Consider the following 25,951-nt stretch of genomic DNA (forward strand, 5'->3'; position numbering starts at 1 on the left):
AGCAGGTAATCTAAACTTAGAAGAGTGACAAGGCATAAATCTGCAAGCCTCTATAAAGCACCAAGTGCTATATGCTACACTTATATTTGGTCAACACACAAAATTATGCAGTTTAATTTTACTTGCTTTTTTTTTGGGGGGGGGGGGGGAATACAGCAGCCCTAATTTCAAATATGATGAAGCACCAGTAGCCCGCTCCTAAAAATCTTTGTGTATCAGGCTTAGAATTCAGATAGTTTTAGCTCCAAAGACACATCTAATAAAAAAAGCCACCACAACTGTAAGGGTTCCTGTGGATGCTACATAAATTGACAGTATCCCCGATTACCTTTCAATTATGGTGAAGACAATATTACACATATTTTGCAGATTGATTCCAAATGAAAAAAAAAAAATTATATTCAAATTATTTAAGGTGTCTTGTTTTGTAGATCTCTAGGGTCAGATAAAGACAACCACCCTTACATGACTGAGCCTATAGGGGGCTAGGAAATAGTCTGTTTCTTGGTTTCCTCTTAATCACATACATATTTCATAGATTGTCTAGTCTCTGGAAGTACAGATAGTGTTCATGCACTAACAATGTGCTCATGCCAAAAAGGGAGTTTTTTTCCTTCAAGAAAATTCAGCAGCTGCAGTAACCTCCCACATTATGACCCCATGCCAGTAATTGCAGTGCAAAATGTTTTTTCTTAAGCAAGACCTGACATATTATGAATATACTCACTTAACAGAGCCAAGACCGAGCCCAAGATCACAAGGATAATCGGCAGATCAAAACCGCCAACAAGTTTTTCCTGGCATTTTATTGCTTTTCCCTCACAGTTGCACACTGTAGCGTTCACCACAGTCAGCTGCTGATTATTTTGCGCATCAGACAGAAGCACATAAATGCTGTAATCTCCTTTCTTCAGCTGCTGAGTTGGACTGAGACGCATTGATGTTCCTGATCAAGAGAACAAGGTCACATGATTTAGACAGACTTTAAAGCTTATTTTTTTCATAATGTTTGGTTTCAAGAACTGTTTAAGCATACAATTCAGCCTCAACGAGTTTGGGAATCAAAAAATATCTTTGATACTGCGTTAATGGAAGGCAAAGCTAAAGCAACAAGCAGACTTAACAGATTCTAAAACAATTCAGCCAGGTGACACCAAAGACATCTTTTGTAAGGATCAAACAGATTAACAGCATATATATGAGTGCTGACACACTGCAAAGAAGCTAGCAAAAACATCATAAGTTGATATGCCTGCCTAAATTGTACCTTTACTGTCAAGTTCAGCCTTCCATATTAAATCAGAGCCATGCGAAAGTGAAACGTTGTACGGGTAGGTGTTTGGAGGGATGTCAGCATCAGTGATTGTTAATACTTGGGGCTCAGGATTCTGATCACACATGGTGAAGACTCGAGGGCTGGGAACAGGGCCGTTGTCATTGACATCCAGCACATGCAGAATGAGTGTCCCGGTGCCAGTGCCAACTGGAACACCTGAAGAGGGAGAAAAAAAAAAAAAAAAGTTTCACATGTATTCATGTATTACATATTTGCTGCCCTATGTTTCTAAGATGTGTTTCCAAAAGATGGCTCATAGATAGTTTATGTACACTCAAAATGTGGAGTTTAAAAAAAAAAAAAAAAAAAAAAAAAACAAAAAAAAACAAACACCTTTAAACTTACCATCATCTGTTACCAGCATGATGACTGAATATGTATTGTTCTTGACATACTCCGACTCACGATCCAAGTTGCCATTTCCAGTGACAATGCCAGTGTCCTTATTTACAGTAAGCCAGCGAGCTGGGTCATTGCCAATGACATAGCTGTGGTTAAAACAACAAATTAGTAAAATTGAATGTTGACTAGCACCTGACCTACACATTTCCAAAAACAATTTCTCTACATATATTAAGTATAATATTTGCAACAGATCTCAGAGAGCAATTTCTGCTATGATTTGCAGGGGAAGGGGTAGACTGTTCCAATACTTCCACTTGAGGCTTAATAACTGGAAAATACATATCAAAAAGGCACCAATTCTATATGGATCTTGGTCTTTTGCATTATTCTACATGCACATGCTTTAATGTTGGGTGAGGGGTGTTTGGAACAAGGCTACAACCAATTACACACTGTTTAATATTAAAGCCTGCTTCTTTTATAGCAAATTACCTTAACTTTTGTTTCTGTTGCTTATCAGGGTCCTGGGCTACAAGAGAAACAATTTGCTGGCCACGTGTAAGGTCCTCAGAAACATCTATTTTGCTGACAACTGGCACAAAGAACGGGGCTTCATTGACATCCTCCACCATCACAGTTACAGTAGCAGTAGAGGTTGGTAGCGGAACAGAGAAAGGTTCAGCATTTTCTACAGTGATTTGTAGCACATACTGCTTCCTCTGCTCAAAATCAAGACCCTGTATTAAAGGAGCGAAGAGGAAAGATCATAAAGCTTTCTTTACACAAATGAAAAAGATGCACAGAGAACTTAAGTCCCATTTCTAATGTTTATTTTCCTTAGAAACAAGTGAGGAAATAACTCAAGTGCAGACAGCATCCTCTTTGCTTCACTGCCGTCTGGTTCAAAATCAGGCAATCATAGGCATAATTAGTGGTCATTTGGGAACATTTTTCAGTCCTCAATTTAGAATCCCTGGTTAAAAGGGGCAGTTACATCATGAAGTCAAACATTTTATTTGCATCTAAAATAGTTTACTACTATGCCAGCAATAGCATTTTATTGTATTAAGTTTTGTCCTTTAGGCGTGTAGTCATTACAGTTGACCACTGTATTCCCTATTTAAGCACATGGCTTACCAGCGCAGGGTAACAAAATTTGACAATTAAACCATATTTTCTCTATACATTACTATAAGGTATATTTTTTGGTCTAGCACATCAGTTTATATCAGTTAATCTCAGTACCAATTTACAATCATTTATGAGTGACAGGAGAGAACCAATGACATACTTAACAGTGTTCTGTCTGGGAGTTATGGAGACCTAATAGAAGCTAAATGACACATAAATGAGTGACAGGACAGTTAAGACTGGAGTATGCAGCAATCTGATCTTGCCATCTTTTCAGGCTGGCTCTTACCCTAAAATAATGCAAACCTGACAGACAAAATTCATAAGAAGCGGAATCATATTTCATTTCATGAAAATGAGATATGTGCTTTTAAATAGATCTCTCAGATATAGATAGACTATCAAATCACTATACTTAAAATGAGGCTTCCACCTAGTGTTTCTGTTCTAGACAGCAAGGCAGAGGCACAAGTCAACTTGCAGGCTATACAAAAAGCAACTGCTTCCTACAGTAAATCCCAAAATTATGACTGAATTCATTTGGTAGAAAATGCACACACTTTTTGCAGTTCCTCCTCTGCTTTTGGCATGTTTTGAATTCCTTTTTTTCTATTGCCGTCTTTTAAATGCTAAAATATAGATTATCTGGTTGTTGGGCATGATCAACCTTGGCAAACAGAGCAGATTAAAAAATTGAAGATCAGTGGCATATTGTCTTACGATTAATGCCCACAGAATACTAAAGGTTAGCCTAAGAGGCAAAATACTGCTTTAATATGTCCTACTATTAAAGGAGAAAGGTAAAAACTAAGTAAGCTTTATCAGAAAGGCCTATGTAAATACAGCCATAAGCACTCACAGAAATGCTGCACTGAGTCCTCTGTGAAAAGATTAGTTGTGTCAGTTTTCCTCTGCCACAGACATGCAGCTCTCTGCTCCCCCCATCCTCAAGAATGCTAAGAACTCACTCCCCCCCCTTAGGAATGTGGATCTGAGCCAATCAGCAGGAAGCAGACTCATACTCTGAGCATGCACACTGGTCTTGCTTTTGGTGCAGGAGTAAGGCATTATGGGAACTTTCTTTACACAGCTCAGTGTTTTTTCTTCCCGTTTGGCTTCTGATCATCTGAACGGGAGAAATATGGGGAGATACCGACACTAGAAATTATACATTTTCTACATCTATCATAACATTGTCTTTGTAAGCCACATATAATTTTGCCTTTAAAATATTTGCCCAATGCTTTTACATTATTTATCTGATTTCCCAAGTTCCTCTATGAGGGGGCTGCCATATTTGTGCAGCAGTAGGCCGTTAGCATTAGAAGCTATAACTGACAGGCTGAGAAGGGACAGTCAGGTCGGCAAAACAGTCACTTACAAAAGCAGCCATATCGGTGAGAAGTGATCAACATGACCTATAGGTAACTTTTTATGTACATTCATATTTTGAAAAGTAGTTTTTTAGTGTATGTATCACTTTAAGGGCACTATTGAGAGAACTGAAGGTATGCCTGCAGCTTGAGATTAACTCTTTACTAGCCTTTCCGTCTCCTTTAAGGCCAATTAGCATAGTCAGTGCCAGGTAGTGTAAATGCGAGATTCTTCCCTCAGCACACTATACCCCAGTGTACAGATAACAGAAAATGAAATTACAAAAAGTGAACAGCAAGGTCAAGTCTTGAGAGTCATGTGGGGGTCAGATGAGGCACTAACCATAGAAGAGAGACAGAGAGAAGGTGCTCTTACCTTAGCAGTTGTTAGTATTCCTTGATTAGAGTCTGGATCCGTGGTAATATTAAAAAACCCTCCTTCATTAACCCTAATCTTGTAGACTGCCTGCCATGCAGCAGTTCCAGGCTGATCCAAGTCTGTAACAGACAGTCTCTGAACTTCAAAACCAACTTCACTCTCTGGGACCAGTGCTGTATACTGTAAGGGTCAGGAGGAAAAAACAAATCTGCTTGTTTACACAGATGTGAAAGGAAGCACAGGAAGTCATGTCTAGTTTAACATTAAGTTTAACATTATGAAATTCAGATTATCCCAACTGTAAAATGTGTAAAAATGTTGATGAACCTCACTGGGTTCTGGTTAAACTTACAGTTTTTGGATCAAAAATTGGAGCATTGTCGTTTGCGTCGGTGATCTCTATAATAGCTTTCCCCTCCGTACTCAGTCCTGCACCATCCAGATCGGCAGCTTGCACAGTAAGTATGTATTCTGGAAATTTCTAAACAAAAATTAAGGGAATTTAAATGTCTAAAACAAATACAGAAAGAAACCTAAATGACAGGCCAAAGGCACCAAATCAGTTTGTTCCTGGGACAAACAATGGATCAACTGAGGTCCTGTGCTAACCAATAAAAAAAAAACCCCATTCGTGGGCACTTGCCCAGTGAGATTGTTCCAGAATCAATGACTGAAAATAAAACACGGAATGGATATTTCTAAGGTTGTGGCCCTTGTTTTGGACCTGAAGTGAATATGTTGCCAACTATGTAAAGCTGGGTATACATGGACCATTTCTTAAAGGAAAAGTAACACCAAAAATATATTAATTTTATACTCTATCATTTTGTTGCCCTGCACTGGTAAAAGTTGTGTGTTTGCTTCAAATCCTTACTATAGTTTATATATGCAAAGCTGCTGTGTAGTAATGGGGGCAACCATTTAAAGAAGAAAAGGCGCAGGTTACTTAGCAGATAACATATACGCTCTAGAATTTAATGGAGTTTTACTTGTTATGTGCTATGTAACCTGTGCCTTTTCTCATTTTTTCCCCTCAACATGAATGGCAACAAACAAAATTTTTACCAGTGCAGGGCATCAGTACATTATATTTTAATTAAGTTTTTTGGTGTTACTGATCCTTTAACAGAGAAGGGGCTAGATTAAAAGCAATGGCACATGGATGTCTGGATCTTGCAAACCATTCTCCATTAGAATATAAGAAAGTGAATTTTGTGGGTAACCAGATTTATAGTTGCTCAGACATGGAATTTCCAATGGGGTTCGTGTGCTTAAAGTCAGCTATAAAAAAAATGCTTGCCAGTGTCATAAAGCTCAGTTATGAGATGCAACATTGGTTAATACTTGAATACTTGAATAAGTTGTGCCTCACCTCTCTGTCCAAACCCGTCCCAATCAAGCTAATTACTCCAGTTTCTCGGTTTATCGTAAACAAATTAGGAGTTGGTTGCTCAGGATCCTGCTTCAGAATTGAATAGGAAATGACACCATTCAGGGTTTCTATACCATCATCATCATCTGTTGCAGATACAGCCATCACCCGCGTGCCTGTGGAAGTAGCAGAACACTTTAAAATCTACCAGTCAGGCTTAAACTGGCTACTTGGCTATTCCAGTAATGCCAGAGAAGCTTCTGCAAGCTCCCACTGGCCAATGCAGGGCTGTGTGCCAGTCTTGAAATGCCAGTGCTCATTTATAATCTCAGCCCATGTTTGATACCTCCTAGTTCTACATATCAAGAGCAGCAAAACTCCTGGGGCCCAACAGTTCACACTAAATAAAGACTGGTTAATGTAGCTAAACAGTTTATTATAGGACAGTAAAGTTTTCATGGGAGCAGACATCACAGGACTAGAAAAATATTCTTAAACCTCACCTGGCTGCACACCCTCCCTGACAGATCCTCTGAACACCTCTTGTGTGAACTTGGGACGGTTATCATTTTGATCAATCACGTAGACCGTTATTTCCATCGGCTCTTCCACAGAAGCACCATTCTCAGATACAGCATGAGAAAGCAGCTGCAAAAAAAAAAAAAGTTAGAAATAGTCACTTCCTGCTAAGCCAATCCTCAAGGGAGCAACAGATTCAAATTGGATCATGTTCCTTATGATATATTCCTTACCACATATTTATCATACTCTTCACGATCCAAAGGCCGGGAAACCAGCATCCATCCTGTTTCCTTCTCTATACGAAACACTCCTTCAGGAGGGGTGTCTGCCCCTTGCCCAGTAATACTGTAGAAAACCTTAGTTACCCTCTCTTTGTTTGATTTAATCTGTCAGAAGAAAGGGGACAGGAAATTTAACAGATATTAAGGAAGCAGACAATAAAAAGCTCTTCATTCCAATGATTTCAGGCTATGGTGCAATGCCACTACACTTTGCAGATCAACTTCCTACTGACACAACCAGACAAAACTCCAACTTAGAATTATCACAGACCTGGCTAATGTCCCCACAGCTGTCAATAAAAGTGGTGCATGAAAATACAAAAAGGACTTTTAATTAGACCGTGCCAAAACTGAACACCTTAAACATTAAGCTGCATTAAATTCTCTGCAACAGTCCACAACTCCACCTTCCTCTCCAGCCTGCAAGGCTACATAGACTGACATCAACCCCCTATCATACCAACACCCAACCATGCCTCTAACCCAGCACATAAATCTGGGTGAAGCCAGGAGAGTTGGCTGAATCGGTTGCCAAGACCCAATGACTGTGCTTAAGTAATGTAAGCGTGAGCAGGACAAAATGCAGAATCCTATGTAGAAAGCATCTGCATTTGAGGACCCAGTGTACTGCCAGATGGGCACTGCAGGACCAGCTGCTAAACTGGCAGCCTGGCCACACCAGTCGTTTGAAACCTACAAACAAGATTTTGGTTTTGCAATAAAGTTTAGTTAACAAAAATTTACCTGCACAAGACGTTTGGGGAAAGGGCCACGTTCATTCTCAGAAACCTTAATAGGAGGGATGACCCAGTCTCTCTTCTTCCTTTTCAGACCAGTGCGCTTCTCTGGAAAAGTCAGCACCGGCAGCTCTGAAGACCTCCTGTGAGATTCCTGCACATATCATTTGTAACATTGTAATACTGCAAACACTACAGACAAATACACCCTCCTGTCTGCCCCTGCTAGCTGCCAGATGAAAACATTTCATATAGGGCTTAAGACTGCAAGGCTGAAGTTGTGCTCTGCCTGCTTTCCTGAGCTTGTATATTATACAGCCTGGGTAAAGCAGGGAGTTCAAGCTTAATGTTGCATGTAACTGGAAAAAGCTGCCATTCATAGCAGCTGCCTAAAGTCATTGAAACTGAACGCTGCAGCTGCTTGCAAAATACAGGATTTTTACGGGCTGTTTCTACTCAGAGACAAAATTAAAAAAAATAATAAATAAAATCTTTGCTTATGCCTTCTGTGTCACTCTTCTGGTACATGGATTAGTGCTTTGAACACTACACACTTTTGGCCCCAAAGTGCTGCTAACCAAATTGAATCAAAATGGTGAGGTGATCAAATCACTTATTCTAAACTGCTTGAACAACAAAAATAATCTGTAAATCTGTATTTGACATGAAGGGGATACTGGAAGTTTTAAGTTTGCAGAGGTCAAAATCCTCAAGATTTACTATACCTTGTAACTTTTGAGATTTACTCTTAGGCCTACACTGCAGTTTATTTACCAATTACAATATATTTTCTCTATAGATTTTATAATCCCAATGGGTCTTTTCTCCTACAGGTTCATAACCAACCACTCTGATTCTCTGGCTAATGGGCCAGTAGTACTCCCCTCTAGTGTGCCAAACAGCAGTTACTAAGAAATGGCAGAAATGCCTAATAGTTATAATAAATGCAAAGAATGTGCAAAAATCATTTTACCATTTTATCTTATTGTCCCTAATCTGTGTTATGATGACATAAAGCAGTGTTAATTGAATGAAACAACTTGAATGTATCAACTTAACCAGAGCAGAGGCTGAGCGGATAAGCAACTTCTGAAGCACAATGTAGGTATTTTGGCATTGTATAAAAAGATAATTACCTCTCCGGATCGATGGCGTTTGTTCACAACAGCAATGTTAGTAGAGTGCTTAATGCCACGCGCATCCCATGTACTGACTATAAATTTGGTGTCCTTGCTGTGCAGTTTCACATGGCGTTTTACTAGAACAGTACCATCCGGCAGCACCCTGAATCGTGAATCTCCCACATCAAACAAACCATGTTTGCGGGTTGTACAGTCGACAAAGTTCACTACAAATAATGAAAGATTAAATTAAGGATCAAATTTTAAATAATCTGGACATTCACCTTGCTACATTTCCCACTACAGCATAAGTGGGGCCATTATGCATGGCTCCAATCAGCAGGAAATTTCTACATATAGGAGATGGATCGTTTTATTTAGATGCCTAGCATCTTTTTCAAGTTACCACATTTATATAGATTAACAAAGATTGGCAACACAAAAAGCATTAAGCTCAGAACTGATTAGAATAGCAGATTCAATTGACTCCATACAAGCAGTACACAACAAGCTGTTCTTGAAACTTTACATCAAGGCTGTCCAACTGTAGGCTCATGGACCAAAAGATTTATTAATTATGATTTTATTCAACCATTTTTCTGCCAAGCAAATATCTAATACCTGCTGGCAGGAAAAGGCTCTTAACTACCAAGAATGTATCTAATAGGTTCTCTCTCAGTCTCTCACCAGTGCAGCGGAATAACCTTGTGCTCAGTGCAGAGAAAACCAATATTTAAAAAAAAACAAACAAAAAAAAAAACCAAAGAAACCCCTTTAAATGTAAACACCATTTCAACCATACATAACTTTAGGTAAGAGATGCTGATCTATAAATCCCATGTTAGTTATAGAGCTAAAGTGAACTCACAGACCCTTTGTATAACTCAAATTGCAGCTTGCCATAAAACACTTAGCATATTGCAGATCTCGTTAAGAATATAGAAAGCAGGAAAAATGTCTCAGGGTAAAACCTTTCTGTGCACTAAAGGTTTATATATAATTGAAGAAGTTACTACACTATATTATCAATATTGTATGTGCTTCTATCACATAACCTTTGGCACTGGAGGTTTCCATTTACTTACATTGATCTGAAGGACTAATTGGCAGTCTTAACTCCAGCAGGGATTGGGCGCCTATTTTGGATTTGTTTGAAACTCCGCACTAAGCCAGTCTTACACTCAGCCCCCAATTAAGCCACCCTATCACTGGCTAGCCCTGAGGAAATTACTAGTATATTGGTAAAAAAGGATCACGCCCCAAGGATTTTTTGGGGGAAATACTGCTTATAGTATTGTTGTGGAAGGAACTGGGAACTAAATACAATAGTACAGACACATTACACATTTGTTTAACTGCTAACTCCCCTTTCACTAAGTTCACTAATTCCCCTTTCCCCCTCTCTGATCACAATCTGCTCACATTTCAACTCTCGCTAACTCCCTCTACACCCTCTGCTGCCCCCCCAAACATACACATACCGAGACCTGCAATCCCTAAACACGTCAAACCTTTCTTCTTCCTTTGAATCTCTTCATTCTAAAACATCCTAACAGTCTCTTGTACTAATCAGGCTACCTCTGTCTACTACAGCAGTGTTTTTCAACCTTTTTTGGGCAAAGGCACACTTGTTTCATGAAAAAAATCACGAGGCACACCACCATTAGAAAATGTTAAAAAATTTAACTCTGTGCCCAGCAGCAGTGCCCCCCTAGTACATTGGTGCCCAGCAGCAGTGCCCCCTAGTACATTGGTGCCAAGAGCAGTGCCCCCCTAGTACATTGGTGCCCAGCAGCAGTGCCCCCCTAGTACATTGGTGCCAAGAGCAGTGCCCCCCTAGTACATTGGTGTCCTGCCTACGGCACACCAGGCAACATCTCGCGGCACACTAGTGTGCCGCGGAACAGTGGTTGAAAAACGCTGTACTACAGCACACTCGCCACTGCCCTTAATGAGCTTGCTCCTGCCAAGACTAAACGCATGAGGCCCAAACCACTCCCAACCCTGGCACACTGCTCATACCAAATCCCTCCAAAAACAGTCACTTACACTTGAGCGCCGCTGGCGCAAATCAAGGTCAGAGTCAGATTTCTGCAGCTACAAATCTGCTCTGCTCTCCTACAACACCACCCTCTGCCAAGCTAAACAAACCTACTTCACTGCACTTATTAACTCTCTAAAAAACCTGCACAACTCTTCTCTACCTTTAACTCTGCTGTCCCCTCCTCCGCCCCCTCAGTGTGCTTCAGTCACTGCTCAAGCTATTGCCGAGCACTTTAAAAATAAAATTGACACCATCAGAAGTGACATTGCACAACTTGGGGTTATCCTTGATTCTGCCCTGTCCTTCACTCCTCATATCCAATCACTTATCAAATCATGTCACTTTCACCTAAGAAATATCTCCAAAATACGATCATTTATCACCCATGATGCTGCCAAAATTCTTATTCACTCTTATAATCTCTCGCCTGTACTACTGTAACTCCCTATTAATTGGCCTTCCCCTCCAAAGACTGTCCCCTCTCCAGTCCATAATGAATACTGCTGCCAGGCTCATACACCTCTCCAACCGCTCCTCCTCTGCCGTGCCACTCTGCCAATCCCTGCACTGGCTTCCCCTACCATCCAGGATAAAATTCAAACTCCTGACTCTTACATTCAAACTCTTAAATTCTTACACTCTGCCCCACACTACATCTCTGAACTTATCTCTAGGTACCATCCAACCCGCTTGTTACGCTCCTCTACTGACCTGCTCCTCAACTCCTCTCTCATTCCCTCCTCACACGCTCGTATTCAAGACTTTGCAAGGGCTGCCCCCCTTCTCTGGAATTCGCTTCCACAAACTATCAGACTTTCTCCCAATCTCTCTGCCTTCAAGAGATCTCTAAAAACACATATATTTAGAGAAGCTTACCCTAATCTAGTTTAGCAACACCCTGTGCCACACCTCTCACAACTCGGGTCATGCCCATTCCCACACCTTGTGTCTCAACCCTTTCTCCTTGTAGATTGTAAGCTCTTTTGGGCAGGGCCCTCTTCACCTCTTGTATCGGTTATTGATTGCTTTATAGGTTACTCTGTATGTCCAATGTATGAAACCACTTATTGTACAGCGCTGCGGAATATGCTGGCGCTTTATAAATAAATGTTAATAATAATAATAACTGCTGTAATGTACGAGAGTATGGGGAGGTGGAAAGTAGCTTGGCTGCTATTTATATACCAGTGGAGATAACCGTTGTCTCATGAGTTGGGGGCGGGGCGGTTGAAGAATTTAAGTTAGGACTTTGTTAATAAGAAAACTACTGTACTTATAGGACATACAAAAAAGGATCCCAGTGACAATACACTATTACATTGCTTATGCAAAGAAATTAATCATATTTGCCATTTTGGACCCTGACATGTATAATGACTTCTATATCAAGACTTCAAGTAATGCTTTGATGTGGGTTTTAAACAATTAAAATGGAAAAAAAAAAATTAACAGGGTGCACAGCTTTCATTGCCTGTTACAATTTTCCTATTCCTTGGTAAGACAGATGCAGTATCCCATGAGCTCTGAATATCTTATCACATGCCTGCCTGTAGGGGATATGAAGGGGTCAGCAGATCCCAACTAGAAGTCTGCGCACAGATTAAACATTTCAACAGCCGCAGGGGCCTTTGGAATCTGATTCATGCAGCCTTTGAAATAGTCTGTATGAATGTTGTGATACACAGAATTGATTGTGTTGTGCAATTTACCGAGAGTTTTCAGATCCCAGAATCTCAAGATGGGAAGTGCTACATGAGATGGGTTTGAAGTTTTTTTTTTTTTTTTTTTGAAGAGGCTCAACAGGGCTTGTGCCAAACACTTTTTGCCCCCCCTTTTTTTTGTAATTAAAAGGCTCATGTAGTTTGTCCCCAGAGAAGAGACTGTACCCATGGCTGGAGAGCAAACCACCAGTAACAATGTTTCACAGACAAGCTTCCATGACAACACAGGGACAGTTATCTGCTCCAAAAAAAAATAGCCAATGTTAACCTCCTGGAGTCATAAAATTGCCTTCATTTAGATCTTGCCCACTTAACCAATAAAAGTTAACTACTATGTACAGATCCTGCCTAGGGAAGAGTTAAACTGTGCCAGTTAACACTTGTGAATTGAAAGAATTCTCTTTATTTACAGAGACAATGTAATAATTATATGAAAGTAAAAAGAGTGGTCTCAAACTAGGAGACAGATATGCTGGGAATGAAGGAACTTTCTGAATGGTTTCAGATAGGTAGACTTAACCATATATTTTATTTGCATGGCTAATTTCACGTGTCTTCTCTGCAATTGTTATGTAAAAGAAACCAATGGATTTGACACGAGTTGCACTGTCCATAGAAACACAATCCAATACCTCCTAGTATTGCAGCTTCTGTCAAGAACCTCTAAAATCCAAGCAGGAAAAAAAAAAAAAAAATCAAGAGGCAATTGAACATTTTATGAAGTCCACTAAATGTCCCACATGGTCTTATCAGTTTTATTTAGTAAAAATCATGAGCAGCTTGATTGCTGATTTTCCCTGCATAGCTTGTAACCCCATCACACAATGAACAATTTTACACACACTAATTTAGTAAAATGAATTTACCAAAATATAATATATTATATATTATATATATATATATATATATAACATTTGATGAGTACTTTATGAGAGATGCAACGTTTAATAATGCTTCATAAAGTTCTGCTTTGTAACAGTTGATTTCTAGAAAGTGCTGAAAGCTGTGATGTCGAGCACAAATTGTATGTGGCTCAGAGTATATAAATATGCTTTTAGAAATTCACATTTACAAGCTTTATGTGTACATAAAAACCTGTAGAATAGCTTTGTGATGTCACTTGTGTTGCCACACACATACCCTAAGGGTATCATGCAATTAATGCAACAATCACATTTCCCCTTACTCTCAAACCTTTACGCAGAATTTTCCCGTTCCCTGCCAACAACATTGTAGAAAGAAACTGATTAGCATGCACATGGCCAATTAATGATTTGGCAGAAGGTCTTTTTCCACAATAACGCCAGAATGCCACTATCCCAATATTAGTCAAAGGTTTTTGGGTTTTTTTTACCCCCATTTTGTTTTCACCGCCAAATAGCATAGATCTCTCACTGGCGACAAATCTCGTCTGCCGTTAAAAACTGCAGAGATGGAGAAGAGTACATGGATTTCAAAAACAGTACAGAATTTTATGAATTATATCAAAGGAACAGTAACAAAAATATTTAAATTCCATATAAGTCACAAAACATCTCTAACATTAGGTCTAGCCTTTCCCCCCTTGCCTTTTTTAAATGCTTCAGGTAGAATTTTAGTGACGAACTGCTCCATAGCAGCACGGCAAAAAGGCGACAGGTAAGTTAAGTGCAGAAGGTCCTTCGACACAAAGGCGAATTCCGGGTCAGTGCACACAGGAACTCAAGCACCCGATGTTTTGTGACTTAAAAGCTATTTAAATATTTGTGTTACTGTTCCTTTAAGAAGCTTATGAAATTCTCATTTTCACAAACATTCCACTTTAAATCAACTAGTATGATGAAGATAGTTTTGAGAATTTGCAAACTGCCTTTATGGTTTTTGAATTTAGTTTTTTGTTCAGCAGAGGTTACGTTTGATGAAACGGTCCTTTACAGTGTCAAGGAACATACATTATGTATGATACATAAACATACACTAAATAACTTCAGTCAAAGATTTTAGCTTCTTGTTTTGGTACAATGCCTGCACTCAGACAGGATGCAAAACAAGGCAATGAAATGAATTATATAAGTGAAACCTCTTGTCTGACATTTCCACCACACTTGAATGAAGCATTAGAGGTCATACATCCTGCCAATAACTAGCCAAAGGCTTGGTTTATCATCCTGGGTACACAATAGAACTCACCATACACAGAAAGTGGTCAGGATTGTCAGGTAGGCTTTATTAGGGCTATGGCACAAGTGGCATTTCTACACCACATCATTATGAAACAGTAATACAGAGTAATGCATAACCTGTACAAAAATTTACGTTTTACAAATCAAAAAAAGCATAACCCCAAATCCTTCATGAAAGATTTGCTGAATACCGAACCCTAAATTGCATATGCAAATAAGGATATGGAAAGGCTAAAGACATTTATGACAGTCTAGTAATTAAAGGACATGGAAAGGCAAAGTCACTTGGGGAAATGGTACCTTGTGGCAGGATCAAATGATCATAACAAAAGCTGCCTGAATCCATATTGATGCAAAAATATTCCTACAGTGTTTATATAAGGCTTCAATTTTTTTTCTCCCCAGCAGGTATGAAGATTACTAAAAGCTTACTTATCTGTAAAAAGCCATCTCCCAAGAACTCTAGATAATAGATCCTATAACATATCTGGTCACTCAGCATATATATTATATAATGTAAACAAAAAAGCTGGAAAGAATTATATCAATTTTTCTTTCCTTTTTCAACACCTTCTGGGAGTAAAGAGCTAAAAAAAACAAACAAAAAAAACAAAGATGCCTTTTAGTATATATGAGCACAAAATTAACAGTTCTTCCATGGCAACAGTAAAGCAGAGGGAAGAGAATACACAGGCTGGTTAGCAGAAAAAGTGCCAAGTAACCACGAGAGACCGTCCAAAGTGTTGGCCAATGCAGATGGGGCAGGAAAAACACTAATAGTTAAACAGCCTGCTTGTTGTATGCAACAAAAATATTGAGCTTATTTTGCCAGTAATCTTAGTAACAGAATGGATTAATCTGGAATGGTAAAGTGGAAACCTTTTTGTCTGACACTTGGGACACTGCAAGAATGGAAGATCTATTCCCGACATACACTTCCCCCCCCCGCACAAAATGTACAAATCAGCAAACTGCCCATTTGCAGACATGGAAACTGCTTGTTGCAAAGAGCACCTGGGGTGATTTAGTTGGCATCTTATCAAGGTTTCCATCCTGGAGAATGCCTCCCACTTAACCGACAATACACATGAATTTAGACAAAAATGCTTTTGTTGCAGTTGAATTCAAACAAACATGAAAAACCCAAAAATAAAAACAAATTTCTCCTGCATGTGGAATAACCTTTTCACATGATATCCCTCCACTGTGATAAATGAAATCACTAAGGAATGAGAGAATACATTTTTATGCACTTCCCGAGCACATGGCCAGATAATGAGCTCGGTATTGAGCTTCTTGCATTCCACCTGTACCAGCATGAATAATATATAACCATTTGTTATTAAGCAGTTAGAGGCAACATGCAAATAATAAAAAAAAAACAAAAACAAACAAAAAACCCTTACTATACAATATCTTCATTCAGTTCTAATTGTGTTATTTTTGATACTGCCTAAAGGCACAGGTAGCAGATCCTACAGCAGTTTTGTTTTCATTTATACATCAGTGCCCTCCCAATACTGCTTCCTGATTAGGGTTGCCACCTCTGCTGGCTTTTTTCTCTGGTGACGTCATGGGGTGGGGTAAGAGGCAGGGCAGGCTATGATGCATCAGTCTCAGCAAGTCCTGCCCAGGTTTCCTACTTTGGAAAACCGGGCAAAAGTTTTTGACCCAGACAGCCCTTTCAAAAAACTTTACATCCACCTATCACTCTGGACAAGTGATCCACCGGATACACTTTTGCGGATTCGGGCGAACACCAAACTGAATTGTATTTAGCATATGTGGCGGAAAATTTTCATATTCTGTGTTTACGTGCCAAAAAGCCGCGTGATTTTTATGATTCGACTTCAGTTCAGCCAGGACCAAATCGGAATCTTGGCAAAATCCAGAGCCAAATCCTGGATTTGGTGCATCCCTACTTTGCACACAACAAATTTAGGGCCTAAAATTCTCATGTAAGCATTTGGGCTGAAATTTGCTGTGTGCTTAGTAGGTTATAAGTACAGTGAATGGCAGGGCTCAGAAGCAGTACAGGTTTTTACATTTAAACATACAAACCGCTATTTCTTACCAACAAATGGTGCATTTTCAGTTCGAGTGATTATCACTTAAAAATGTTCACTGCCGTTTTTTTCAAGTGATAATCTCCTGATCTGCTAGTGTGCAGACAGAGTCAGGAATCAATTACATGTTTTTGGAGTGTAGGAAGGAACTAGAGTAGCTTTCAGAAGTGAAAAAACAAAAATAAGGCTTATTGCTAAAGCTCTGTGTGCCAGTAGACTTAGGGCTCTGGCACACAGGGAGACTAGTTGCCCGCAACAAATCTCCCTTGTTGCGGGCAACTTATCTCCCCGAAATGCCATCCCACCGGAAAGAATGTAAATCACTGATGGCATGGCATTTACATTCTCGCCAGTGGGATGGCATTTCAGGGAGATTTGTCGCGGGCGACTAATCTCCCAGTGTGCCAGAGCCCTTAAGGTCATAAAAAACTTACAGGTATAAGATCTATCATCAAGAATTCCTGTGACCTGGGTGCCAAATATTATACACCCCAGACAATTATAATGGCTTGCCTATTACCTCAGGCCATTGCACCGGTTAGCAGAAAAATGCACCTCTGCCTGGGGTATTTCGGTAGAAGCCCATTCAATGCAATCTACTTCCTCTATTTCTCTTCTCCATGGCCTGGGGCTGACGCATGGGCGTAGAGTGAAAAAGCTAACTTTTTGCATCTAAGTTTGCCTTTACTCTACTGCACTTGCTCAGACCAGAATGAATGAATAACCACCACAGACTAGAAGCATATCAAAATACTGATGTGGTTGTTATGTCCATAGGCCCCAATAGATTGGCCAACGATGTAGGCAGCTGCCATGTTTAACACTGCAGAGATTCTAAAAGGTATAGTATCACATTTTCTGTTGATAAAAGCTTTTTAAAACTTTTTTAAATGCTTAAAATCTATTTTTAAATAAATATATATTTAAATATTTGTGAAGGTGGACAGCCCTTTAAAAGAGGATATATATTGTAAAAACGAGAATGTGCCAGTGAATTATATACTAGATGTGTTTTGGGCTAATTTTGGGCTATTGAATATTTCTACAGATCCCTGCAAGTCCCACCCATCTGTTTCCCTTCCTGCTGCCCCCTTTCCCAGGCTGCACAGGGAACACTGAACTGTAGTATAGGAACAAGTCAGCAGCTAGACTGACCTGATAGGAAACCGACGTCTGTCTATGATTGTATGACTGCAAGGCTGCGAGTGGCTACTCCCCTTCCTACTGTGCTTCTAGCAGGGCCATTAGAATCCATCCACCCCTTATGCAAAACACAGACAGGGACAATAGGAGATCTATAAGTCACTCCAATAAAGGAGCCATTGTTAAAGATAATGATAATTTTTAGCTCAGAATGAAAGCTGCACCATAGTATTAATTATTCCCACAAGATTAGAGATGGTTTTCACTTATGGTGTCTCCTTTAGGGCTGCGACACACGGGGAGATTTGTCAGGCGGCGACTAATTACCAGTGGGATGGCATACACGGCGCCGCGATTTGCCGAAGTCGCAGAAGTTGCCTTCCCACGCATGCCATCCCACCAGTGATTTACATTCTAGCCGGTGGGATGGCAATTCGGGGAGATTAGTCCCCCGCGATAAGGGAGATCTGCTGCGCAACAACTAATCTCCCCGTGTGCAGCAGTGCTGCATGTAGCTGCACTCATGCCAAAGCGGTGACTGTCAATATGGCTATAGGGCGATGCATATTAAGAGCAGATCCGCTTCTCTTCACAAGCGGTAATAAGTGGAGGAAATACTCTGTGTGACCAGAGGCCTTAAAATCAAGCCTTCCACAGAAAGTGAACAGCGGCAAGGAATCTGTCAAGCATAACCTAAGTTATAGGTATAGAAATGCCATTAAAATGTTCCCGTTTATATCTGCCGTCAGGTCCATGTTTATTTTCAGCTGGGTCAGTGTGAGGTCACCAGCACTAATGCTGGTAAAGCTTCCAGATAATGATCACTAACAGGAAAAACACTGGGGAATTGTGGGCACACTATGAAACTATCCATTTCTACAGTCATCACCAGCAAAAATACATTAGGAGAGTGCTGCTTTTTAACATGAATGACAAAATGTGGCTTCTGACAAAAGAATGCATAGCATTCCCTCAGCTGTTAAAAATAAGCCATTTTGTTTTGTTTATACCAAAGACACTGCATTCTTTTGTTACTTGGAAAAACACCCAATAACCAGTCATGAGGCCACATGCTGTATTCAGGAGTAGGGGAGAAGGTAAAGTCACCCCCCTGTCTAGAGTGCGCTGCAGACTGTAGTACTTAGTGTTTTTGGCTCTGTGGTGCATTATGCACAGAGAGGAGATTCTACAAGATTCATTTTAATGTGAATTCACTTTAGTTCCCCGTGGCCCTGTACTTCAGTAGTAGCACTTAACACTTAAGGAGAACTGAAAAAAATACTGGACAAGTTACATCAACTTCATCAAGTTCTCCCTTAAAATTGTGCTTAATTGACAAAAAATGTCCTAACAATGAATTCGTGAAATGTTAGCTCTGCCTTCGTATTAGATCTATGGGAAGACTCTGTATAATAGCGCTAAACAAAAACTTTACAATAGCGCTAAAAGCCAACTTGCATTTGAAAAGGTCAGCAATAATATAAATAGGATTTACAAGAACATACAGAGGAGACAGGAATGGGTTGAGAATTAAACTGGAAACATTCTACACCTGGAGCAGACAGACAATTACTCTATTGTCCTTATATACAGGAGAGGAATAAAAGCTGTGCAGACAAAGATACTTGGGGGAGTTTCGCTGGACTTTCAGTAACAAGAGCCTTGTACAAACAGGGAGACAAAGGAAGAGCTGTGAAGGTGGCATTTATTACCCTACTGGGGGAGGGAAGGGAGATTAAAGAAGGTACTTATCAGCATACATTGTAATTCATTGTGCAAGAGTCCCACTGTATTTCCAAATAGGAGCAATTCATGAGCCAGTAGATTAGCACTACTGTCCAGTGCTGTCCGACTGGAGGCCGTGAGCCAGATGTGGCCCTGCAGAGGCTTTTATGGTTCCCATTCCTTAGCTCCACAGTTGTCATTGAACAATATTTTAAATTTAATTCAGCCCTCAAACAAGCTATAGGAGTAATCAGCCCACTACATGTAATAACATGTTATTAACTGGAGCTGTGCTAAATCGGTGCTGTCCAACTTAAGTATGGCAACAAATACATACACTTAAAATTATATTAACAACCCAGGTTCAATGTATCTAGTTGTTTGCACTGAAAACTTTACTCAGGATTGTGCACTGCTTTGTAGAATGTTGAAAGCTGTAGTTCCTTAGAGTCAAAGGAACAAATCTGACATTTTAGTTTAAAATTATGCTTAAATAATTACACAATTTAAAGTTAGACGAAAACATGTTTTATTTGAATTTATGGCATATTTTCCTTTAAAATTCAAATTATATTCAATTCAAAAATGTTTCAGAACCAATGTAAATTCAGATGGCCCTGAAAACTATAACTGCAATGAACAAATGATAAAATAGTACAATGTACATTTGTCAATTCCCAGACTTTATTCCCCCAAGGATTTTTTGAGTGTGAGTTAGTCAGCAAATATGATCAACCACACTGAATAGAGCAGAACTATGCTGTATCTTATGGCTCACTGGCAGAATTGCCTCAGGCACATACTTACAAACATGCAGTGTGCGTGTAATGTACAGTATTTAGAAAGGTCCTTTATAGTGTGATCAAAAGTTATAGCATGCAAGGAAGAGAGCATGATAATCATAAGAGTAAAACTAAGAATTTGCTGCGCATATCAAGATTTAGGAAACAAAACGCAGATGACCTAAATACTGTTGGCTGTTCTAGTGAATATCAAGAGGCTCAAGCACAATGAGTGCATTCTAAGGACTTAGTGGTGAGTGAGGGGTGGGAGTTAATAGAGAATTTTAGGCATTGAGGTCACTAAAGCATGGGGTTTTGAGAGCAAAGCAGATAAAGTAGTTTGCATAAACACCTCTGCTTACAAGGCCAACCCCCACCACACACTAAGGAATGCAGATTAGATCCCAGCCATCCCACAGATAGGATGCGTACAAATAGCCTATATACCCTGCAGACATAGGCAAGAGAGACAAAGCACAAAACAGAATCTACAAGAGAAAAGTCACATTATAAATCATCACACAGCAGACATATATGCAAAACAGGCAACAAAACAGGACCTCAGACCGTTCCTGAGAACAGGTAACATGAGCCCTGGAATGTTAATAGGAAAATGAGGGTGGGCCCAGCTCATGAGAGCCCTGCAGGTTAGCAAACTGGTGAAACTGAGCACACACGCAAGCACGCCCAGCTCATGAGAGCCCTGCAGGTTAGCAAACCGGTGAAACTGAGCACACACACCCCAAATCTTACAGCAGCAATGTGCCACTAGTTCTCAACCTGTTCTCCTACTCTCAGTGCACAGTTTAAAGTCACCTAGCTTAGTTCAAGGATGACCAGTTGGCATTAGATGCTGTAGCACCCCTTACTTTTCTAAGAGATGGTATTCAGTATGTACACAGGTACAGCATAGAAGCTGCTCTGGTGGGGGACAGTAGCTTAAACATATGCTACACATTGCACTATAGTACTTCCACAGCTACTGCCCATCAGTTTAGGATATAAATTATAAATTGCTGATTCCCCGCTTTCCACAAGAACAGCAATTTGTGACCAAGCATGAGCTCTCAGTATGCACTTTCTAAAAGCCACAGCCCTCCCTGTAACTGCTTTTCAACCCCCATGTTTTGGCAAAAATTGCAGTCACTTGTAACAGCATAAGCACAAGCATGCTTTTCCCATAGAAGCATCAATGAAGAGAAATTCCAACGCACAATATTTTGTTACAGCAGTACCCCACAACAACCAGAATTAACTTCGGTCCTGTCATGTCCCTGCACTACATAAATCATTTTTGTAGAGAGCCAGATTCAAACATATAGCTCTCGTGTCAAAACCTACAACATCCAGTATCAGTCAGATTTGACTTGTAGGCCACATCACTATTTAGACTATTGCCATCAAAGTGAATAGGGAGCAATTCAAATAGTTTGTCATCTGCACAGTATCGGACTGAGATGGCAAGGACCCACCAGAAAACCCTTGACATTTTTTAATTCCTTCTCTTCTCCCTCAAACTCTTTAATATCAAATTCTCCTTTCTCTGCATACTATACTCTATTCTTCCATCTATCAAGCTTCCATGGCCCCATACAGAAATATGGAATGACCGTGAAATAGGCTAAATAGTTATAAGTAAGAGGGCCCAGCTGGAGTTTTCCTGGTATCCTGGTGGGCCAGTCCAACACTGCATTTGCGTGGCAAAACAACCAGAACAACGGTTTCATTGCCAAAGGGCACTACTGTATGGGTCTTTTAGATCTCTAGTTAAGAAGTAGGCTACAAGTTTGCATAGGAGTAAACCCAGCATGTACCCAGAACCATTTCACAAAACAGGCAGGCTATCTGTACTCTTACCTTTGCCAAGCTTTCTGCCCCTCTCCAGCTCCCTACGGTTTACAGAAAAAGTGTAGTCTGCAGAGGAAAATCCAGGCTGGCATCCAGAAACATCCACATTTATGGAAGGCACAACCTTAAAGGAAAAAAGAAAGGATCAATGCAGCTGGTATAGCATAAACAGTGTAAAGGATAAAAAAGGCACAACAGTTATCAGGTATAAGGTCTTGAGGGTAAAAAAACAAGATGGCTGATGCTTTTTAAGGACCATGGAACACACATTATGGGCATTTTGCCAATGTGTACCACTAGTGCTGGGCGGTATACCGGTTTAACCGGTATACCGGTTTTTAAAAAACTGCTGCTGTTTTTCTCCAATCACATACGGGTTGCGCCCGTGCGCACGCGACATCGCTAGGACGCATCGCTGGAGCTGGAGGAACCACAAGTTGGGTAAGTTCTGCTGGGGGGTTGTGGCTGGGGGGGCCACCAATATTTATTATTTATTTTTTATTTATATACCGTAAAATACCGTGATACCGATATAATTTTGAAAAATACTGTGATATAAATTTTTGGTCATACCGCCCAGCTCTATGTACCACCATTAAAAAATACATCAGAATATCCTCTTCTCTGCCTATGTAAATGATTTTCATGCCAGCAAGACACTTTCAAATATTTCCTAGGCTAGCATCTTTCTGCCAGTCACTCAGGCAGCAACTGAGGCTAAATTGAACCTACCTACCTTCAGCATCTTGCCTGAGCCTCCTCCTAGTATTTTAACATGGAGTGCAAGATGCCTGAACTTGTTTTGATTGCCACTGGCCTAAAAGCCACACACCTAAGATGGGAAATACTGGAACTCTAGGTGACCATTAACCCTGTTAATCCAGCATGCTGCCTTAAGGTTTTCTTTGACCAGTCACTCTCCTTCTCTAACCATAATACTGCAAAAACCTGCCACTTTTTCCTCCGCAATATTGTCAAGATATGCCCCCCTTTTTATTCACAAGTAACAGCTAAAACACTAATCCATGTCTTTATCCTTTCCCGCTTAGATTACTGCAATGTCCTACTAGCCGGCCTCCCACCTCTCTCCCTTGCAATCAATCCTAAACTCTGCTGCCAGGATCCTCCTGCTCTCACCTAAGAGGGAACCTGCTCAGCCTCACTTAAGCTCTGTAGCATGGCTGCCTGTTAAGCAAAGGATAGCATACAAAATCCTTCTGCTAACATTCAAAGCCCTTCATTCCTCACTACATTTCTTCACTGGTCTCCCTGCACGTTCCTGGTCGTCTCCTCCGCTCCTCTCAGAGCCTCCGTCTTTTTAAACCATCCACACCCACTGCTCTCACTCTCTCTTCTTAAACCTTTCTTTCTTGCTGCTCCTTACCTCTGGAACTCTATCCCTGAATCCCTCCATTGGGAAGACTTATTAACTCTTTAAGAAAAAAACTGTTACCTTCTGGAGCACTAAAACATTATTTTGCCTAGTCCTGCTCTTAATGGCAAATGCCCATACCTGGTGCACTCTTACCTTCCAGTTTGCGCCTGTATGTTACCCAACCACTTAGACTGTAAGCTATACCAGGCAGGAACCTCCTTCCTACTGTGTCTCATACCACATGGCATTTATTCCCTTTGTATTTATACATATTAATTGTATTTATTGTAACACTTGTGCTCCGTGTGTAATTTTGTAAGATTGTACAGCGCTGTGTACACTTGTAGCACTTTATAAATAAAGTTACATCTGTTGATCAAGCAGCACTCCCATTGTGTACAAAGATGTTAAGAAAGCATTTGAACTCCATTTATTACTTCAACCATTGTATTGTAATAAGCAAATCTGTTACCCACTATGCGAAGTGGGTTGTACAGCCCAGTATAGTTGTACACAATACAATACTACAAAGGAGTTTACTGATATAACCAAAATAGCTTCTGAAGCAAACAAAATAAGTACAAAAGTGTGGTACCAGTGCATTATATCTAACTATATCTGTAAATGTCAACTTGCCCCTGGCATTAGGGCGATAATGATCCACACTAGGCATGTATAAAGAAAAAAAGAAACAGGCTTAAACACACAGGACTTAAGATCCATTTGGGATGCTCTAAATATAAAATGTTAATTTCAGTATAAACAAAACTCAATACATTCGAGCTATAATAACCACATCACCCCATACCTCTCAAGCAATTCATTTTCGAATTTGAATAAGAGGGGCATACACTATCATATGAACCCGACTTCATGGCTGATAAACACATCTAGACCATAGGTATGTTTTTAGTTTTAATTAAGGGGTCCGGAATAAAGGCCCCCCATGGGGATAAACATTGGATGCATAAACTTTAATGGGAATAGGGCGGCGCCGGGGTTACAAACTGTAGACTAATATCCCCTCCAGGAACTCCTAGGCTGAAAGGCACTGAAGCGAGTCAATGTGCTGCATAGATACACGCTAAAAGAATAAAAGGAAAGCCGCTAGACTTCCAGTGCAAACAGGCGTATCGGCTAATAAAACGCAACAGAGCGACAAGGGAAGGAAGGTGGCTAACTTGCTAGTGACAACTTAAGGAAAAACTTCAGCGAACCTCACTTTTTGTGAGTTAAATTCAACGCAAGAGGGGGGAGCGCATCCCACAGCCCGGGGGCTAGCGGGGAAATATAACACCCTACGCGAGCAGGGGGAAAGATTTAGCACATACCTGTAACAAGCAAAGCAGCCCGCACACCCAAACGTTCGGGTTTCCGAGCCTGGTGCCCCCCATGTGAGCCCGTTTCTGTGCAGCTACCGTCCCGAACAGAAGACTCTAGCGTCCCGTTAAGCGCATCCAAACCGCAGCGTGTGCCTGCTACGCCCTTTAATTGTGGGCCGGACCCAGGTGTGCCGAGCTAGGCGGGGAACATACAGGTGCGCTCTTCTCATTGGCTTAGATATTCTCTAACGTCTCCGCCCATTGATTTGTATTAGAACATAAAGTAGATCACGTGACGCCGCCTCTTCGGCTCCTGAACTTGGTGGAGCAGCCGTTGACTGTCCATTAACTTCTGGTCGCTGGTTGTGCATTATTTGCTACATCAGCTATCACTTGTCTGCGATAGTGTCCGACCGTGTCACGCTTGTTTTTTTTTTTTTTAATAAGAATCTGTTTTTGCTTTTTATCTGCGTTTATTGAGTGGCTTAAGTTGATACCGATGGGTTCGTTTCGCCACATAAGAATGATAGATATGGACTAGATATATTTTTTTATGTACCAATAAAATATATCTATATCGTAAATATATTATTATTAGAGTAAATGCATGGGTGCATGCCACAAAAAAGTAATTTAGAATGTTGTATAAAGCAGCTTAGACGTTTGTTGAAAAAGAGATAAAGTTTATTGTTATTCCAACTTTTCAGTCTTCCTTATCTATATATTAGGCCTGGGCTGGCAATCTGTGGGTATTGGCAAATGGCAGAGGGGCTACTGTAAGATGCAATAGACCAGGGGTCCTCAAACTTTCTAAACAGGGGGCCAGTTCACAGGTCCCTCAGACTGATGGGGGGGCCAGACTATAGTTTGGAAAAAAGAACATCAATGAATTCCCATGCGCACTGCACATATCTTATTTGTAGTGCAAAGAAACAAGAAACAGCAATACAATATTTAAAATGAACAACAATTTAATTCAATAGTCTCAGGATCACAGTACTTTTGCTAGTTGTATTTTATGCATACTTATTTACTTTTAGAGACAGCAGAACAAATAGATTTTAACTGAAAGGAGAAGATAGTCAAAATGTCAGTGTTCAGAACTGAAAACAAAGGAAGAGAAAAAACGTGATAAAGAGGTTTGTGCCTCTGTATTGGCAGGCCCG

The 25,951-nt window shown here is 40.3% G+C and overlaps 1 protein-coding gene across 1 annotated transcript in view; it reads right to left on the reverse strand.

Annotated features, from left to right (window-relative positions):
• Nucleotides 1–24,992, reverse strand: part of cdh3 (cadherin 3) — a 30,478-nt gene extending 5,486 nt beyond the window's left edge. Inside the window, exons 1-13 of the mRNA XM_002935998.5 lie at nt 24,795–24,992; nt 22,098–22,212; nt 8,613–8,824; nt 7,484–7,630; nt 6,689–6,844; nt 6,440–6,584; nt 5,937–6,112; nt 4,917–5,045; nt 4,562–4,744; nt 2,174–2,418; nt 1,682–1,824; nt 1,268–1,492; nt 728–946 (exon numbers count right to left, since the gene is read on the reverse strand). Of these exons, the coding sequence (XP_002936044.2) occupies nt 728–946; nt 1,268–1,492; nt 1,682–1,824; nt 2,174–2,418; nt 4,562–4,744; nt 4,917–5,045; nt 5,937–6,112; nt 6,440–6,584; nt 6,689–6,844; nt 7,484–7,630; nt 8,613–8,824; nt 22,098–22,212; nt 24,795–24,857 (2,158 nt within the window). The 5' untranslated portion in view covers nt 24,858–24,992. The remainder of the gene's footprint in view (nt 1–727; nt 947–1,267; nt 1,493–1,681; nt 1,825–2,173; nt 2,419–4,561; nt 4,745–4,916; nt 5,046–5,936; nt 6,113–6,439; nt 6,585–6,688; nt 6,845–7,483; nt 7,631–8,612; nt 8,825–22,097; nt 22,213–24,794) is intronic.
• Nucleotides 24,993–25,951: the final 959 nt, after the last annotated feature.

The sequence above is a fragment of the Xenopus tropicalis genome, chromosome 4, assembly GCF_000004195.4.
Source record: "Xenopus tropicalis strain Nigerian chromosome 4, UCB_Xtro_10.0, whole genome shotgun sequence".
Taxonomy (NCBI): domain Eukaryota; kingdom Metazoa; phylum Chordata; class Amphibia; order Anura; family Pipidae; genus Xenopus; species Xenopus tropicalis.